Source organism: Phyllostomus hastatus, unplaced genomic scaffold (genome assembly GCF_019186645.2).
Source record: "Phyllostomus hastatus isolate PE091 unplaced genomic scaffold, TTU_PhHast_1.1 phas_contig_16, whole genome shotgun sequence".
NCBI classification, from domain to species: Eukaryota; Metazoa; Chordata; class Mammalia; order Chiroptera; family Phyllostomidae; genus Phyllostomus; species Phyllostomus hastatus.
In genome coordinates this window covers 19,156,831-19,175,633 of record NW_025333643.1, presented here as the reverse complement: position 1 = coordinate 19,175,633, position 18,803 = coordinate 19,156,831, and the positions used below count along the sequence as shown (strand labels likewise).

Sequence of the window (18,803 nt, the reverse complement as noted above, 5' to 3'; positions counted from 1 at the left end):
CTCCTCTGACTGCTATCCCTCTGCTGTGTATGCTGGGTCTCCCTGCATGCTGCCAGATGCTGCATGCACTGCAGAGAACTGATGTGCTCCTAAGAAAACATCTAATCTCAAAGAGATGCAGCCCACAGTTTGGTTTAAAGGAGGCAGTCACACCCTTGGTGATCTTGTGTGTCACTTCTCTCCAGTATCCCCTGTTTTTGGTGACAGTTATTCTGAATTTGTCACCTCTTCCTGGTCATTAAACAAATATTTATTGTATGCCAGGCCCTATGTTGGGTGCAGGAGATTTTTTAAAAATTATGCTATGCTCCCTGTCCCAAGGTGTTCATCATCTAATGAGAGAGGCACATACACACTCAAACTACACTGTAATACTGTGTTATGAGTTATTGAGAGGCAGAAAAATCTCTGTGGTTTAATGCATTGCCTTTGGGCTCAGAAACTAGGAGTTTAAATTCCAGCTCTGTGATCACCTGAAACCCTGGCGCAGTTAGGGACCAAATCCTAGTTTCCAAATCCTAGTTTCTCCATTTATAAAGTGGAGGTAATAACAGAATAGATATCACAGAGCTCTCAGGAGGATTAAATGAGATAATCCATGAAAAGCACTCAACCCAGGTCCTGGCAAACTGTAAACATCCAATAACTTGTGGATATTTTTAGCATTTTTGCAAGCTAGCTGTACAGTGTGAGTACAGTGAGAGATAAGATGGGGGTCACAGGAGGGGACACCTCACACATCGTACTTCATCAACCTTTTCAGAGAGAAGTTAGTCAGTTAACCTTTCCAGCCATCAGCCTTTTCAAAGTATAATTTTATTTCAGTTCTAGAAAACTTTTAAGAAGAGGTATTCATCTTCATAGCACAGTTAATGCACAGCAAAGGAAAAGAAATGAGCAAAGAAGAATGCAACAGTGAGAAATAGATTCACTAATCAATGTGTGACCCTACTGAAAGGCCAAGGTTGATGCTTCCTTCACTGGCTAATTTGTCTGTAAGGTAGGTCATACTCTGTGAAGTATATTGCACATATGAGATAAATCCACACTGAGAAGCTGGAGTAACCCAAGGCCTCATCAGTCTTGAAACAGAATTCTCCCTTTGAATTATGCAGGTTACTGATATTAACCTAACCAAGACACACCAAAAGTAGGTTGGTGGGATGTGTGAGGAAGGCATATGGCAGCATGGGTAAGAGTTTGGATTGTGGAGGCAGACTGCCATTTGCTGCCTGCTTGTGACCCTCTCTGAGCCTCTGTTTTTCTGTTTGTTACTATGGGGGTATAGTTTTAAGCCTTTCACAGGATAGTCAAGATAAAAATGTATGTATGACTGTATAACATTTTTGGATAGGAATTTATGCCTTGTACATGGTAATCTCTGAACAGCTATTAGTTTTTTCTTTATTATAGAGATAGGTCTTTTCATGGCTGGAAAAAGACAGAGTGGACATTTTCATGAAGTTTTTACCTGAAGGGGACAGTGAAGAGGAGAAGAAGGTTGCTAATAATTAAACCGCCTTGACTCCTAAAAATAGAAAGTATTAACAGAAAGAAGCCAAGAGTGGTTTTCAGAGAGTTCAATGACTGTAGCAAGGAGCACAAGTTTCATGCCAACAGCACTGGCAGCCAGCCTCTGCTGCTGCCCACCCTCAATCCAGACTAAACAGACTCAAGGGGCACTGAACTAAGAACCTAACTTATGGCCTTGTGATTCATGCATCCGCACAAACGCCACGCTCAGAGAGGACCTATGTTGGGTGTAATTCTCTGCTGTTACCATCTTGAAATTCTTGATAATTTTATCTTTGAACTTGTGTTTGCAAGTGAAGTTCAATGAAACAATGGAACATGCATTTGAACAAAGGAAATGCTCAGAGAAAGGAAAATGCTTTATATCTTGGTACCTTGAATGGCACTTTTTCATGCTTTTTTTAATAAGAAACCCCACATTTTCATTTTGCAATGGGCCCTGAAAGTGACATAGCCAGTCCTGATTAGACTGGAGACTTTCTCTTATTGCCTGCTCCACTGGGCCCAGTTACCATTTTGAAACCCAATGGATAACTTGGGATTCTCTAGTGACCTAACAATTTAAGGTAAGTCAAAGGTCATGGTAGGAAGCCAAAAGCACAGCTTTAGGTCTGGTAGACAAAAAAAAACGACTCAGTATCCAAGAGGACAAGTGTGGTCAGGGCAGTATCCAGCAGCTTGAATTCCATCCAGCTGACAGGGTCCTGGCCACCTCACCTTGCCTCACAGTCTGGGTCATGTGGAGTGCCTTACGGGCTGGGAATATCTGAGTAGCAGCAGGGGTTCAGGCAAACTGGGTTACTGCCTGTTGAGCAGATCACAAAATCCCTACAAACCAGGTCCAAGGAAAGTATCTTGGGAATGTTGTGTGGGGGAGACCTGGGGCACTGGGATCAAGACCTTTTTGTAGCTTAGTGTTAAAGTGTCTCATTCAAGAACTATTTTGGCTTCCAACAGTAATCTCTCTCACCTCTCTTACCAAACATGATAAATGCCCAAAGAGATTAATAGCACAATTAATCATAATACAAAATTAATGTTCAAGTTTTTTGCCAATATTGCTAGTCATTAATAGTGCTTGTTATTTATAATCATGACAATAATAGAGGCAGGAGCTGTAAATTGGGAATTTAAAAATTTGGGTTCTAGACCAACTTTGTTGCAATTCACTGGCATAAAATACACAAGATCTTGAATTTCTTCTCAGCTTTTTCATCTGTGAAATAGGGACCATAATAGCTATTTTACAAAGTATCTTGTGTAGAAGGAAGAGTAATGTCTGTCTTGCTTGCCCAGCAAAGGGACAGACTTAGTAGGTGCTTAATAGGTATGTGTTGAATAGATAATATACAATGTGAGTGATCATCACTGTTATGAGAAAGAATATCTTACATATTCTTATTTGGGAAAGTAAGGCAGCCAAAATTTATTGTATTCTCTTCCTGTTTCAAGACTGCTACTGTTTTCTCTGTGAAGTAAGGTTATTTTATAGCTGAACAAACTGACATACAGGGACAATAGTTAAGTTGCCCCACGTCCTACAGTTTGTAAGTGACTAACCAGGATTTGAACTAAGGATATATAGTTCAAAACTCTATGCCTTGTCATATCGCCTTTGCTAGGACAAAGATTGCCCTATAATAAGGGGTTCCTGCAATTGCTGATGACCAATTGCTTAAGAGTTTCTACTTGTACATCTCACATTTTGCTGTTGTGTTTGAAATCTGTGGCTTCTTGTTCTATCCCATGTCCTCTTCCATTCTCTGTCGTGATTGGTATGCTTCCTCATGATTCTTGCACACACAGACCCTTATAGATCTGGGATCCCTCTTCCCCACATAGTTCTGCTGCTCTCTCGTCAACTCTCTCTAGAGCCATCATGTCTTTGAGTTTATTTGAGTGCAACAGTGAGATTACAAGTCAGATTTCATCATTTACAAAAAAAGAAATGCAAAGAACCAACAAATTCAGAGGAAAATATTCAAGCCTGCTATTAGTTAAAAAAAAATGCCCATGAAAGTGAAAATGACAAAATAGGCCAGAAGACAGTGAATAGGGACACGAATGTGGGCAAAGCACTATGATTTGTGCACTCTCATTCCCAGAGAGTGGGAAGATGGTCATTCTCAAATAGTGGGAAGATAGCTTTATGAAAAGCATTTTGGGAATAGGTATCCCAAGCCTTGAAAGTATTTACTGATGAGCACAGTTCCTGCAGCATTGTAAGAACACCATCATGTTCATTGACATATAAAGAAATGATTTCCCACCTAGGTTACTGACCCAGGGAAATAATCAGAGATGAGATCAAGAAGTAATGTCTATCCAGGTCTCAATAATAGAAAAATGATTACATAAATTTTAATAAATCCATAAGGTGCAATATTATAGAGTTATTAAAAATAATATTTAATGAATATTTTACAATATGGAAATTGGCCATGATAGAAGGCAAAACAAATAAACATCTCTATACAAAGTTTCATCTATTCATTTTTCCTAGGTTTGTAAAATAGTATATATTTGGCATCATTTGTTCATTCAACAAAACTTATTAAATATGTCCTATGTGCTAAGCACTGTGCTAAGTACTGGGTATGCAACATAAACAAACTACAGTCTCTGTGCTTATTGAACTTACAAAATAATAAGGGTTTAACTATTTAACAACCATACAAAGCAATAATTAAAAACCCAATGATTGCTAGAGCAGAAAATTAAATAATATGTTTAAGAGACTTTAACACTGGAGACAAATTTACAATGGGAGGTCATGGGACATGTTCTCTAGGAAAGTGGTGTTTAAGCTGAATGAATAAGAGGTAGGCAAGAGAAGAGTAGGGTGGGAAGAAGCACTGCCAACAGAAGGAACCATGCATGCAACAGCACTGAGGTGGCCCAGTCAGGATGCCTATGACACTGGAGCAAAAGAATGGGAGACCATACCAAGGGGTCTGGATGGCATTCTGTGTGAAATGGAACAGGTGTCATGGAAGGGTTTAGGGAAAGGGCTTAATGCAATCCAGTTGACACTTCAGAAGATCACACTGATTTCAGGTACAGAGTAGATGGAAACAACCCTGTAAGAATAATGGAGAGTAAATGAAGAAGCCACATCAGGGGCTCAAGTCAGCCCAGCCTGGCACTCTACCCAAATGTTAGGTAAGCCAGGCTTTCCTGTGAGGTGATCTAAGACTCAGATGTCCACAGACCATGAGTCAGGAAGGGAATTTTCCACATTACTCCTATCTTTCATGACAGGGCTGAGCTTCATCCACTCTTCTATTCAACTCATATGCCTGAAGAAAGGGAGCTCCTCACCACCCCACTACCCATTACTACTGAAGTCTCATTTTAAAGTCAAGTATAGGCTCAGACCAAATGGAGCCCCATCTGAAAATTTAGAACTGTAGCTTCTAAGAGCTAGGGACTCCAAGGATACAAGAAAATATTTATTAGTGGTTATCTGGGAATAGCTTATAAGTATAGCAAATGTATGGGGGAAAATTATCACCAACTTGATTTCATGCTAACTCTTCATGATTCCTTCTAGTGCTCTGTGAGGATCCATGGCAACTTTCTGAGCATTTGTCTTGCATTTGCCTAACACATTAATTAACACTTTTTGTCACTCTGGCAGCTTTGGAGAGGAGGATGTGACAGCCAACAATGCCTCAGGTTAACACTGCTTTAACCCCACCCAGGAAAAAGGCAGCTAAGTTTAGTATTGTCAAGGCAAAGTTCTCCACGCTGACCTCTCTCATTCTATCCACAGCTGGGGCACCCAGGGTGACTTCTCCACAACCCATGCACTGCCTGCTGTGAAGGTGAAGCTGTTCACAGAGAGCACAGGCGTCCTGGCCTTGGAGGACAAGGAACTTGGACGGGTAAGCATTTCCGATCACAATGGGAAGTTGCTCCAAAGAGTGGGTGTTTGCAGGTCCCAGGAGACAGCATTGCCCAGACCTGAAATACCTGGCTTTGCAATTTAAATCTCAGGCTCTGACTTCGTTGAGTGGAGCAAGCAAGTTCTTCAACCTCTCCAAGCCATAGCTTCCCTTCTTCAAATCTGGTTCTCCATAGTGCCCCCTGCACAGACAGAGCAGCCCTTCTCAAACTGTCAAACCCATATACCTTTTAGAGCAAAGAGTTCCCATGCCCATTACTATCCTGAAGTGAAATTCTTAGATAATTTAACAAACCAACCCACCTAACAACCTTTAAATCAACACAATGTAATATGAAGAGGAAATAAAAGGAAATTAATGAATAATAATACAATTTTAAAATGTGAAGCTCCAGGCATGACTGCACTAGACAATATAAAGAAGTCCCATATGGAGAATCACCGTGACAAGGACAGCCACAAAATCTGCTGTGGATGTTGGCAACTCAAAAGCCTGAGTACCAGGAAACTGATTTCTTGAATCAATAAACATGTCTTGGTAACAAAATTTTCTTCATTTTCCTGGAAAAGTGTCCAAAATACTTTGAGTGTATGTATAAAAAGATTTAGGATCTAGACTCAGTTAATTGTAGACAGGTTTTTCCACCTCCATTCATATTCAGTGAGAATATTCAAAAGTCTGGTGGGATACAGGACTTAATAGTCTCCTTATTGGAGAAAATAATCTTGCTCCTTTTCTGGATGTTTTGTATCCTTGGGGCCTACCCATTCAACACCAGTAGAGCCTAGCACCAATTATTTTTTCAGCCAAAAAACCTTCCCCCTAATTTTTGAGTACCACTGGGATAATAAAGGCATTTCTTCTTGCATCTCAGTTATTGATGCTGCAGCAGAAAGCCAGTAGTATATTCAGAGTAAGTCAGCTAGCTTGAAGATATTCCATCAACTCATTCTGTTTATAATAAAATATGAGCTCCGAAGTACAGCCTACAAAATCTTGGGTGGTCGGGCTTCTGCCCAGCTCCTCAACCCATTTGCTGCCACTATGCCCCACATCCTTAGCCAAATTTCAGCCCCTAAAATAAACCCAATTCTTTCCCATCACAGGAGGCTTTCTCTCTTCCTGGAGCACTGTCCCCACCTCCCAAATCTTTGAAAGGCTCTCCCTTTATAATGTCCCATCCTCCTTCATTTGCTACCATAGCCTGCTGTGCACATCCTCCAGTGAACCTATCATCCATGGAAGAAGGAGAAGACTTTACAGAAATTTTGGACTCTGTATTCCCCACCAGACTGTTAAAGCTCCATGGAGAAAGAAACCTAAACTATTTTATTCGCCACCCCATACCCAGAGCCCAGCACATAGACTGTCAAACTTCATTTCATACCAGTTGAATGTATAATCACTTCCAAAAGCCGTGCAACTTTAGCCAAGATATTTAACTTCTCTGGTCCTCTGATATTTCATGTAGAGAATAAGAGAATACCCTAAAACAAACACACAAGTGCACACATGTAACAATGCCAACAAGAACATATGAACCATGATTTCTTCTTACTTCCTTTGTCTTTTCACCTCCTTATTTTGGCTTTCATCCATAGAACTGACCTGGAATCATATTACTAGGACCCATGACACAGATGGAAGTAAAACAAAAAGTAAACAAGACAAATAGCAAAAAAAGTGCCCCCCCTGAAACAGGAGGGGGATGAAAGAAAAGAAGACGTTTAGTGTTTTCTTTGAAAAATGACAACTACTCATTTTTGTCCCTAGGGAAAAAGAGAGACACAGATGGAGAAGTAGCCTGCTTTTTATTTTTCTACAAATTTCTTTTTCCATGAAGAATCATGCCAAGAATAATGAGAGTCTCAAAGAAGTAGGATATTAATTTTAGAAGAGACAAGTCCAGGAACACTCAACGTAGGTCCACAGAGGGCTCTGTTTGCAAGTGGTGGGAAGATACGTGGATTTTTCTGGACTCACTAGTTCAAAGCTTTACCAGCTTCTCAAGGCTGTTTCCACTCAGAAAAGTTAAAACCACTGGGCTAGTCAAACCTTTTCACTGAATACATAAGAAAACTGGTTCCCAAAGAAGGCAAGAAACTTGCTCAGAGCCATCCAGCTCACTGGAGCCCATGCATTGCTGTCCATTTACCACTGGCCAGGCCACTGTCCTTAAGCACTTTGTGTGCAGCCCCTTATTCAGTCTTCACCATAACCCTGATGAGGCAGCTACAGTTTTTACTCCTCCCATACAGATGAGCACCCTGGGTCCAGAGGCAGTAACTTACCAGTAATGATGTCGCCTCATCTCCAGGGTATTTTTACTACCCCATGGTGTCCTAGGCAAAAATAAAACCCTCAGCTCTGTGACCATGAGCCTGCCAGAGCCCCCACATGGCCATTCTTTTCTTAATTAATCATTCTTTCCTTTTATATATTCCCCCAGATACTAGTTTATACTTGTTCCTGCCAAAGAAACTTTCCAATTGCAATGCAGCTGACTTTGCCTGGCCCTTGTGCCAGCCAGAGCTCCCTCTGCTGGCAGCACCTCTACAGGCAGCAGTTGGGTGAGAATAAGTGGGCTTTTTTAAGGTGAAGCCATTCCTTGGAACCCTCAGGAGAGTGTTATGTGCTGCAAGTCTTTTCAAGCTTAGCAGGACATAGCCACATTTGAAATCCCAGTACTTTGTTCATTTATTCAACAATATTAATTTGTTCTATCTCTATGATGTTTCATTGTTAGTAATCTTTCTAACTTAAAAAATTCATGCATGCTATAAAAAAAAGAAAATGTGTATGTTTGAAACTATTGATCCCTTTGGCTTTACCATAGTATCTTTGCCCAGTGAAAACAACCTTGTTTTCAGTTTATTAGTGTATTCTTCCCCAAATAGCCCATGCATGTACAAGCATAGCATATACAAGCATATGTGTATATATCCCTTTTTTTTAAAAAGAGAGCACGATAGGAAGTAACTGTATTCATACTGTTCTTCACTTTGCTTGAAACATCAGTCGATTTGGATATTAGTCCATATCAGTCCATATTGGCTTCCTTCCTGTGTTCATAGCTGCATAATATTCCATTGTATGGATGCTTCATAATACATTTAGGTTGTTTCCCATCTTTAGCTGGATAAATAATGCTTCATTAAATAATCTCCAATTTATTTCTTTGCACATATGTGTGTGTATGTATAGGATAAATGTCAAAAAATATTTTGCTGAATGAAATTTGAATTTTGATAGATACTGCCAAATTGTCCCCTAAAGAGTAGTATACAGCAACTTATACTTCTACCAAAGGTGTGAGAGTGACTATTTCCCCACATGCCTACAGTGCAAAATTATCAAATTTTTATGCAGTGAATGTGATTATGGGCCCACTGTGTTCTGTTGTTTGTGCTCCACACAGAAATAGTAACAGGCAAAAATTCCTAACCTCAAAAAATTTAAAGGACATAGACATAAAAACTAGAACTTACAGTACAGTGTGGTTCAGGACACCTGGGAAGCACATAGCAAGGGGACACAGTGAACTCTGAGAGGCTCCATATCTTTCCAGCATGCAGACACAGAGATAGGGAGAGATCAGCCAGTTAAAGGCTTAGGGTGAAACAGTCCCCTTACAGAACCTGCTTCCATGTCCAGACAACTAAGAGAAGATGGGGCTGGCTGGCACAGCTTACTGCATGGGGTGGGTTGTGTTCCCACATCAGCCTTACCACATCAAAGCCCAGCACACATGGGCCTTGGCTGAGATGACAAAGTGCTTGATTAGCAGCCTGGAATGTCCAGATGAGGTGTCTGGACTGTGCGAGGCTTATGTGCACCCGAAAGGACCCTAATAATTCAGCAAGGTTGACACATACAAAGGAATTGTCGACCTGTCAGGAGGGTGGGGATAAAGATGGAGGAGAAATGCAGTGACCTCATCTCCCCCATCCACCCAGTGAGGAGGTCTCCCCAGGGAGCCACCATGTGGCGAAAGAAGCCTTTGTAGAGAGGCCAGCAATGAGCTGAGGCCATTTGCATTGGAGAACGGACACCATATTGCCCGTGGGAAACATGCCCAGAACCCATATGGTGGGAGGCCTGTTAACGAGCTCCGGGTGCCCAGAGCGACACTCCCATTTACATTGCCAAACAGGCAGGAGCAGAAGGAGGCCCAGGGCTTGGCCTGCTGCCGTTCAGGCCCTAGCTGGGGCTCCTACTATCTGCCCCTCCTCTTCCTTGCTTCCCAGCACATCATCCGCACCTCACCTCTCAGGCCACATGAGCTCAGGAGAGAGGGTCAGCTTCCCTGGGATCAGCAGCCCTTCCTCTCCATCTCTCCAAGGCTCCACTCTCAGGATATGGAGAGTGAAACAGGTGACATAGGGATAGCATTCTCTCTCTCTCTCTCTCTCTCTCTCTTTTTAATTCTCACCTGAGGATATGTTTTTTAACTTTGGAGAGAGAGGAGGGGACAGATAGAGATAGAAAGAGAGACATCAATGTGAAAGAGAAACATCAATCGGTTGCTTCCCATATGTGCCCCAACTGAACTGGGGATAGAATCCTTAATCTTTTGGTGTATGGATGGATGCTCCCCCAACTGAACCAGCCAGCCAGGGTGGGACAGCATTCTCTGGAGGAAGGGAGAGGTCTCTACCACCCAAGGGCACCCTGACTCCTCATTTACTTCTAGCCTCATACAGCATATCAAAGTTCGCTAGTGATGATTAAGTAAATTTATACATTTAATGATAGAATTTTAACTAAATTAACCTTCACAAAATGAATAAATGGCCTTAAAAGATTACTATAGAAGAGCTCTGATTTGAAGATAGTGCTAATATTGCAAGCCTGGCAAACAACACAAAAATGGTGGAGCTGACCCCAGTGCTGCTCACAAGAGTTCTGCCACCCTCCCATGAGACAAAAGCAATCCAGTGTAATCAGACAGGGTCAGGTAGCAGTCAAGATGCTACAAAATTATTTACAAGAATATTAAAAAAAAACAGATTTACATCCAGTATCATTAATGATTAGTCTAGCCATAAATACATGTGGTATGATACAGCTCACAAGAGAGCAAAGCCACCACAATTAGCGAGATTCTTAAAATACAGTTTTTTATCTTTAGCCCATCTTTTAACATTTCTATATTTGTATATGTTTTGTGATATATGTAATTAATGTTAAAACAAAGTAAACACACAAATATAAAATATATCTAAGGATATATTTTATAGATATTTACATATAGGCATATCTTGTTTTATTTCAGTTCATGGATAATGCATTTTTTTTAACAAATTGAAGGTTTCTGGCAACCCTGCATCAAGCAAATCTACCAGTGCCATTTTCCAACAGGTTCAGGTGATGGTTACCATTTTTTAGCAATAAAGTATTTTATAATTAAGGTATGTACACTTTTTTAGATGTAATGCTATTATACACTTAATAGACTGTAGTACAGTGTAAACATAACTTTTAGATACAAAGAGAAACCCAGATCTTTGTGTGACTCACTTTATTATGATACTTGCTTTATTGCCGTGGTCTAAAACTGAACCCATAATATCCCTGAAGTCTGCCTGTATTTATATTGATAGTGAGATGGTTATAGATACTAAGCTAATTGCTCAAAAACATTTTACTGATGCCAGTCTCTTATGTTTCAATCATGTCATAAGACATTGAGAAGACTCTAGTTTTGTCTTTAGTAAAAATATACAAATTTTCTTTCATCAGAGAGAGGGGATTTAATGGGAAAACAAAGGAAGGGTCAGGCTTGAATCGGAAAAGGTGAAAAATCAGGACAAGTACAGCACATGAAAATGGTTGACTTTGCTTTTATGCCACACATAGTCTTTTCCTCTTCTCCAAGCTCTTGATCCACAATCACCCAGGAGACCATATGCTTCTGCCCACCATACACGGATCAAGCTTGCATGATGGCAGTGAAGCTGAGGCAGAATCTGGAAGACCTGAGTGCCCACCCAGAGACTCTGAGCCCCTCCCATCCCTGTCCAGAAGTGAAAGAAGCCCAGGAAAAGAGCCTACACCTGGAGAAAATAGGTGCTTTGAAAATAAAGCCAAAGCAACAGGCAATAAGCCAAGCCATGCTGCCATCGCAAAAGCAAATCCCAACAAGCCCAGCTTCTGCTGTACCTGTATTTAGTTTGCGTGCCCATGGTTTAAGGGATTTTCCAAATACCGCTCCTCCTGAGTGCACGTTTCCCAGGTCCCATGTGGCTTCTAAGAACTCCTTCATCTCAAAGGCAGAGTGGATTTACCGAATTCTCCTCTCACAGCCTCTGAGGCAATGGGAACAGATGCGGAAGTCCCAAATCAGAGCTCCATCTCTGAAGCACCCTGATGGAAAGCAGCCTTCAAGAGCTGGCACTTCTTCAGTTGTGTGTGCTTCGTCTGGGCCAGGACAGAGTTGCTGCTGAGTGATAAGATGAAAAGTGTGGGTGAAATTGGGTTGAGATGGGTGACTGTCAGCAAGTCCCTTCCCTTCTCTAAATGACACATCAAATAAGGTCATCAAATAAGGTCCCTCTCATCTTCTCCTGCAGCCTCTGAGGGATTTTTTCCTCCTGAAGTGGTGGAAGGAATCTATCCAAATGGAAAAGAGTGGATTAGAAGTGCCCTCTTGTATGTAAAGATGTTTCTTCTTTTCATACCTCCATCTTCTCTTATGAAGAGAACGATGGGTGGAGAACATTCCCTGTGCTGGGTTACTGTAATACTTCTGAACTTTGGAAAAGTGCAAAGCAGGATCACAGAAACCACAATTCTCCCTTTTATAGAATTGGCCAGAAAGAGAGAGAAGGGGCAGACAATACCATTTCTATCCTCAGGTCTGGCTACTTGGCAGAAGGAGCCTCATTTGGTAGGTGGAGCCTTGGATTTAAAACTAACACCCAAGATTCCAGTTCATGTAACTTCCTTCCATCTGGCTATGTGACCAAGCAATCCACTCTACTTCTCAGCAGCAAAGGCTCTCATCTACAAAAACATACCCATAACAGTGTTTCTATTTCCTGGCTAAAATAGTCATCTTTTTTTCCCAACAGGTTATTCTCCATCCCACCCCAAACAGCCCCAAACAGTCAGAGTGGCACAAAATGGCAGTCTCCAAAAACTGCCCCGATCAAGACCTCAAAATCAAACTTGCTGTCCGAATGGATAAACCTCAAAACATGAAGCACTCTGGGTAAGTGTTTCCTCTCTGAGTGGCAACTCTGGGCACACCTCCATTTATTTATTAATAGTTTTTAAAATAGAAAAACTGATATTCAGTGAACTGCATGCAAAGAAATACAAAGGACTCGTGCAAGGTTATTAAAATACTTTTTTTTAATTTGAAGAATTTTCTTAAACTTTTTAAAAATTTTTATTTATTTATTTTTAGAGAGGGAAGGGAGGTAGAGAGAAAGAGAGAACGAGAAACATCATTGTGCAGTTGCTGGGAGCTGTGGCCTACAACCCAGGCATGTGCCCTGACTGGGAATCGAACCTGTGATGTGTTGGTTCTCAGCCCGTGCTCAATCCACTGAGCTACGCCAGCCAGGGCTTATTAAAATACTTTGATATTTACAGTCATCCTTCAGTATCCATGGAAAATTGGGTCCTGGACCCCCCACAGAGACAGTGGCATAGTTTTTTCATGTAACCTAGGTACATCCTCCCATATACTTTAAATTATTTCTAGATTACTTATAATCCCTAATACAATGTAAATGCTAGGTGAGTAGTTGTTACACTGTATTGTGTAAGGAATAATAATATTGTTTAGAGAGGAAATAAGTCTGTACATGTTCAGTACAGACTCAGTCATCTAGGCCTAACTACATGGTACACATCAGCAACAATATACCATTTTTAGAATATTTTTTATCATAGTTAGTTGAATCCTAGAACACAGCACCCATGGATACAGAGGGCCAGCTGTACTACAAGCTTCCTCAATTCTTAGGGCCACTGTATTTGCATGCATGCTGTCAAGATAGAATAATTTTCTTCTTCTGTAATAGGGTTTCCAGTGCTATTCAATACCTTACTAGAAGCATTCTGGCTGTTCCTGGTTTAGGAGGTTTTACTGGCTTCATATTCCTTTTCAAAGGCATTCAGATCTTTCAGACTCTATGAATCACTCTCTTGCACCTTCATTAACAACCACACACAGGAGGTGTGAGCAGTTGCCACAGGCAACCTTCAATCAACTCACATTGAATTAGTTTTAATGTGTAGTGTAGCATTTAAATAAGTGACAAAAAAATAGAAAATGTATGATCAATATCAGTTTCTTAAGATTTGAGAATGACCAATTAAATGATTTCAAGTAGGATAAAAAGAATAGGTAAAATATAGTTTTATTTCACAGATCAAATCAATGATTTTTACAGAAAATGTATATCAATAACTGGGTATATGCTGAGTGATGGCCTATTAAACAAAATTGCTTAGACCCCACTATCTCAGACACTGTGATCACTTAGGGAGGAGTTATGCCAGATAATTCTTATTAGGGGAAGCCTGTGATCAACATAAATGCCTTGTTAATTTGGGGGGGGGTGGTATATGTGTTTATGAGAGGCTTTAAAGTGGAAAAACTGACATAAAAACTGAGATTGGTTCTATACTAGTGGTTTGGGGGATTCAGAAACCCAATACCAGAGCCTAACTGCTGATTCAGACAGATGGAAACAGAAGCCTGTGAGAGGTCCAGGGAGAGTAATGAGGACGGGAAGCACAGACCCAGCAGATGGGCAGACCACAGCAGCATGCAAATGGAGAGTAAAGAACAGATCCCCAGCCTTGGTCAGAGCTTTGTAGAGCAAAGATAGATTCCCACTAGTCAGGGCAACTGGAGTTCTCAGGCCTGGGGAACTGTGGAAGAAGCAAAAGTCAGTCATGAGCTGTGGACCCAGCACTGACCCTGAGCTCTAGCTTGGATCTGGAAAATTTACAAGGCATTGTGTTGAGGCCAAAGTTTTCCCACAGCATAAGATGGGGCTATAGCAAAGCACTTACGCTCATGGCCATGGGAAGGCTGTGGGGCATAAACCAGGCCCTTGCTACACACTCAGCCCTTTTTCAACCATCCAGCTTCTTCTCAATTAAATTAGTGTCTCATGGAAATGTTCATGAAATATTTCTAAGGTCAGCTTTTCCTCCTTCTTATACTCCTGGCGTACATGCCAAAAATGGTAAACGAGAATTCTCCCTCGTATCTCTTCCCCTGCAAGGTAGACATCCTAGTTTCAAGACAAATGGCTGGAGAATTCTGTTAGGTTTGTGTAGCACAAAGGAAAAGATTCTACATCTTTAGTAAGACACTGGCTCACAGAGGGAGACAGAGAGAAGTGAGGAAGTCAGGGCAGACCAATGAGAGAACAAAAATATGAATGGATGTGTCTGTCCTCAAAACTGCTTTTCAAAGCTTCCTTGAAAGGATTAGTAGCACAATCCACATTCTAGGTCCCTCGGAAGCCCTACACTAGGAGTTTCACAAATACTGTCTCATTTCAGCCCCATGGCAAACATTGGCATAGGTGTTATTTTCCCCATTAGATCAATTCCCACATTCTCTTCATTTACTCTGTTGGAAATTGAACTAACCGATCTGGATTTTGTAACTTTTCTGTTGAATTATTTGTAAAATTATTAACATATTTCAGCTACCTTGACCCTACATATTGAAGAAAAATGTGTAGGTCAATTCTGACATGTTCCATAGCTTCTTAATATGATTCAGCTGCCATTTTAAAACTAGCCCCACCGGGAAACACAGCAAGAGGGCCGAGCGTAGTGGACAGTGGGCACCTCAGCATGAGGCTACCACACCCAGAGCGGCCTAGCCCGGGCTGAACAGCCTTAGTGGCACAAGGGCTGATTCAGGGAAAACAGAAATATTTATGAACTATATTTCATTTCATATAAACTTAAAATAGCTTTATTGAGCCCCGTTATGCGTGTGGGCGGCGGGGGAGAGTGATACAAACATCAGAGCCATGTCACTGCTTAGAAGATTAGGAACAGGAACTTTTTAAGAAGCATGGGCGAGATTATAAATTATATTTACTTTAGTGTGTATTAAAACATAAAAGGAAACTCAGAATTACTCTTTGTTGGTGGACTGTGGTTCCTTGAATGAGACACTGACCCATTCAGAATAACTTTGTTGAATAGAAAAAACATCAGTAAGAATATCAATCCTTGCTTTTTGGCTTTAAGACATTAGTATCTGGGCATATTTGAGAATTAGCAACTCTTCAGTGGCTTTTTAATTTTTACTTTTATACCCACATGACATGTTAACTTCAGGAACTGTGTTCACTTACATTATCTCATTTCATCCCTGAAACTCCACTGATTTCCCAACTCATTCGGGCTAAAAGTCAAGGTTGTTACCAAGGCTACAAAGCCCTATGTGATGAGGACTTCACAGTTCTATCTGACCTTGATCACTGGTCCAGCCTTATTGGCCTCCTTGCTCTTCCCAAAGACTCCAAGTGAACCTTCCACTGAGAACCTTGTCCCCACTGGCTTCTCTGATTTGAATGCTCCTTCTCCCCCTTCTCCCCTGCCCAAATGTCCACATGACTCACCTTGATTTCTGCATGTCTCTGCACCTTATCAGAATGCCTTTCCTGGCCCACCTTTGTTTCCCCTCTCTTTCTTACTCTGCTTTATTTTTTGCTGGAGCAGTTATCATCTCACATATCATATATTTTGTTATCAGTTTGTTGTCTGTCTTCCCCACTAGACTGTAAGTTCCTCATCAGTGGGGACATCTGTCTCCTTTGTTCAAGGTAGCAGCTATAGGCCCTGACTGTAGTAAAAGTCCAATAAATTATTTGTTGCATAAATAAATGAATAAATGAATCACCAATTTACAAACAAGGAAACTGAGACTCAAAGTTCTGAAAGGACTTACCCAAGTCACAGTAAACCTCAGAGCCAGGTCTAGAATTGTTTCAGTTCAACCTTAACTGCAGACCTGCCACTTACATTCAATGAACCACACAGTTCACCAGCCAGGAGTAACTCAAAGCAATTCTAAATTTCCTTTTGTATTTTAACAAGTCTTAAAGGGGATACAGTTTATAAGTCTCAGCCATGCTTCTTAAAATCCCCTTTCCTCTTTCATTTTCTTAGCTGTGCCCCTGCTTAGACTTCTTGATCTTCAAAACCATCACACTCCTCTCTCCTCCCTATAGGTCTCCAAGACACTTCACATATTAGTTGTGACTCTCAAATGAAGCTACTTGAACTAGACTGACTGAATATGTTTAGTATTTCCTTTTATCTCTCTTATTGGCTCATTTTCCATAAATGTCAATTACATCTAGCTGGTTGATCAAGTCTTCTAAATCCTTACAGATTATCTATCAATTATTAATAGGGAAGTATTGAAATCTCTTACTATAACTGTGGATTTGTTTGTTTTTCTTTATAGTTCTAACTATTTTTTCTTCAAATATTTTGAAGTGCTGTTCTCTGTTATAAGATGATTAAATATTTAAGATTATTATGTTTTCTTGATAAATAGACCCCTTTATCATTACAAAATTATCTTCTTTACCCCTGGAGCTACTCTTGGCCCTAAAAATTACTTTGCATGACAGTAGTAAATGTAGCCACTCCAAATTTTTCAAAAACTAATGTTAGCATCTTATGTCCTTTTCCATTGTTGCTTTTTTAATCTATGATTCTAGAGTAAAAGTGCATTTCTTATAGGCAGCATAGATTTGGGTCTAGATTTTTAAATCTAACCTGAAACTCTGCCTTTTAGTGAGGATATTTATTTAGCCTAATTATATCTAATCTGATTATTGATATGGTTAGGTTTAAATTGAATTGTTGTTTGCTATTTGTTTTCTCATGGTTCCATTTGATCTTTGTCTCCTTTTTCCTCTTTTTCTTCCTTCTTTTGAACTAATTAAATACTTTTATGATTATATTACATCTTCTTTATTCTATTATTATATAGAAATTCTGGTTAGGTCAATTGCCTAGCATATAATCCTTGACAATGCCACTTAATAGCTGAGGACAAGTTGCTTAACCTCTTGGGACATCATTTTGTTCAGCATAAAATGGGGGCAATGATAGTTTCCCTCTAGGGTTGTTGTGAGGATTAAAGTTAATAAATGTAAAACATTTATATACATGGTAAGAGCTACAGCTACAGAGGAGTTGGTGGTGGTTTTCATCACCAGTGTTTATTAGTTTCACCCATGTTTTGCACCTTTCCCCAGCCTACACTTCCTGCTGTGCTGTGGCAAGAAGTCTGGGACACTGGACCCTCGTTGCCCTCCTTGTTCTCTTTCAGTCCCTAGGGAGGGGAGAGAAGCCTCCTGGTGGAAATCATGTTTTTTTTTTCTCCCTGTGACTGCTCTTCTTAGAAAAAAATTGTTATGAAAGATTTCTGGCAAAAAAGAAAAAAAAAATCTGCACACAAAGAAAAAGTGCCTCCCTCCCTATCTCAACCAGAGCACCACCAACCCCTCATTCCTAGGCTCCTCGGTCACATCTGATTTTACAACCCCGAGGATCAAACCTCAGCATCCCTTGTATTCACATCCTTCTCAGCCATCTTTACCCCCTTGTAAGGTGCTCAGGGGCAGGCAATTCCAGCAAATGTCCTGAGGGGTCACATGCTCTTCTCCCCACCCTGGCTGCTCATCCCCATGTGTCTTAAAAGAAGATACACAGTAAAAAAAAATTCCACATGAATAGCCATCATGTGCACACTTAGTGCTAAGCACAGAAGGCACTTAATAAGCAGAGCTGAGGTACTACTTCATTTACATTTACAAACACCACTTGAAGGAAGACTGACCCTTTTTTATCCACCCTGCATGCAGCCCTGACAAGTAGTCCCAGGGTAGAGGGATACTGAGGCCAGGGAGTCTTCCATGTATTTGACTGGGATTCCTGGGACTTAAGTTGAACCCAAGTGCATCTTCTTCATCTCTTTTTAGACATTCATAGTTCACTCTGTACTCTCATATAATTAAAATAACCTCAAGGAATGACAGTGATGTCATTGGCATGGGTTTTACAAAAATGCTACAAGGATACACTATAGTCATGACACACAATATGACCTGGAGATCCAAACCCAGATATACGAGGTCTGTCCAGAAGGTATACAGCCATGTAATATGAAAAAATAGAGGCATTTATTGAAGAAGATACAAGATACAAAAAACATTGTACATAGGACAATGATGTCTCAGTCCCTTCACAGTATGTACCTTGGGACCTCACACAGTTCTCCCAGTCGCCATCAACTGCCCCATTGTATTTTCCTGAATCTCATTGACAGCCTAAAATCTCTTCCTTTTCAAAGGT

The 18,803-nt window shown here is 40.6% G+C and overlaps 1 protein-coding gene across 26 annotated transcripts in view; it reads left to right on the top strand.

The window, feature by feature from the left end:
• Positions 1 to 18,803, top strand: part of CADPS (calcium dependent secretion activator) — a 461,254-nt gene that overhangs the window by 272,082 nt on the left and 170,369 nt on the right. For all 26 annotated transcript variants that reach the window (XM_045832207.1, XM_045832200.1, XM_045832201.1 and 23 more), the window contains exons 7-8: positions 5,309 to 5,420; positions 12,515 to 12,654. In XM_045832207.1, coding sequence (XP_045688163.1) covers positions 5,309 to 5,420; positions 12,515 to 12,654 — 252 coding nt within the window. The remainder of the gene's footprint in view (positions 1 to 5,308; positions 5,421 to 12,514; positions 12,655 to 18,803) is intronic.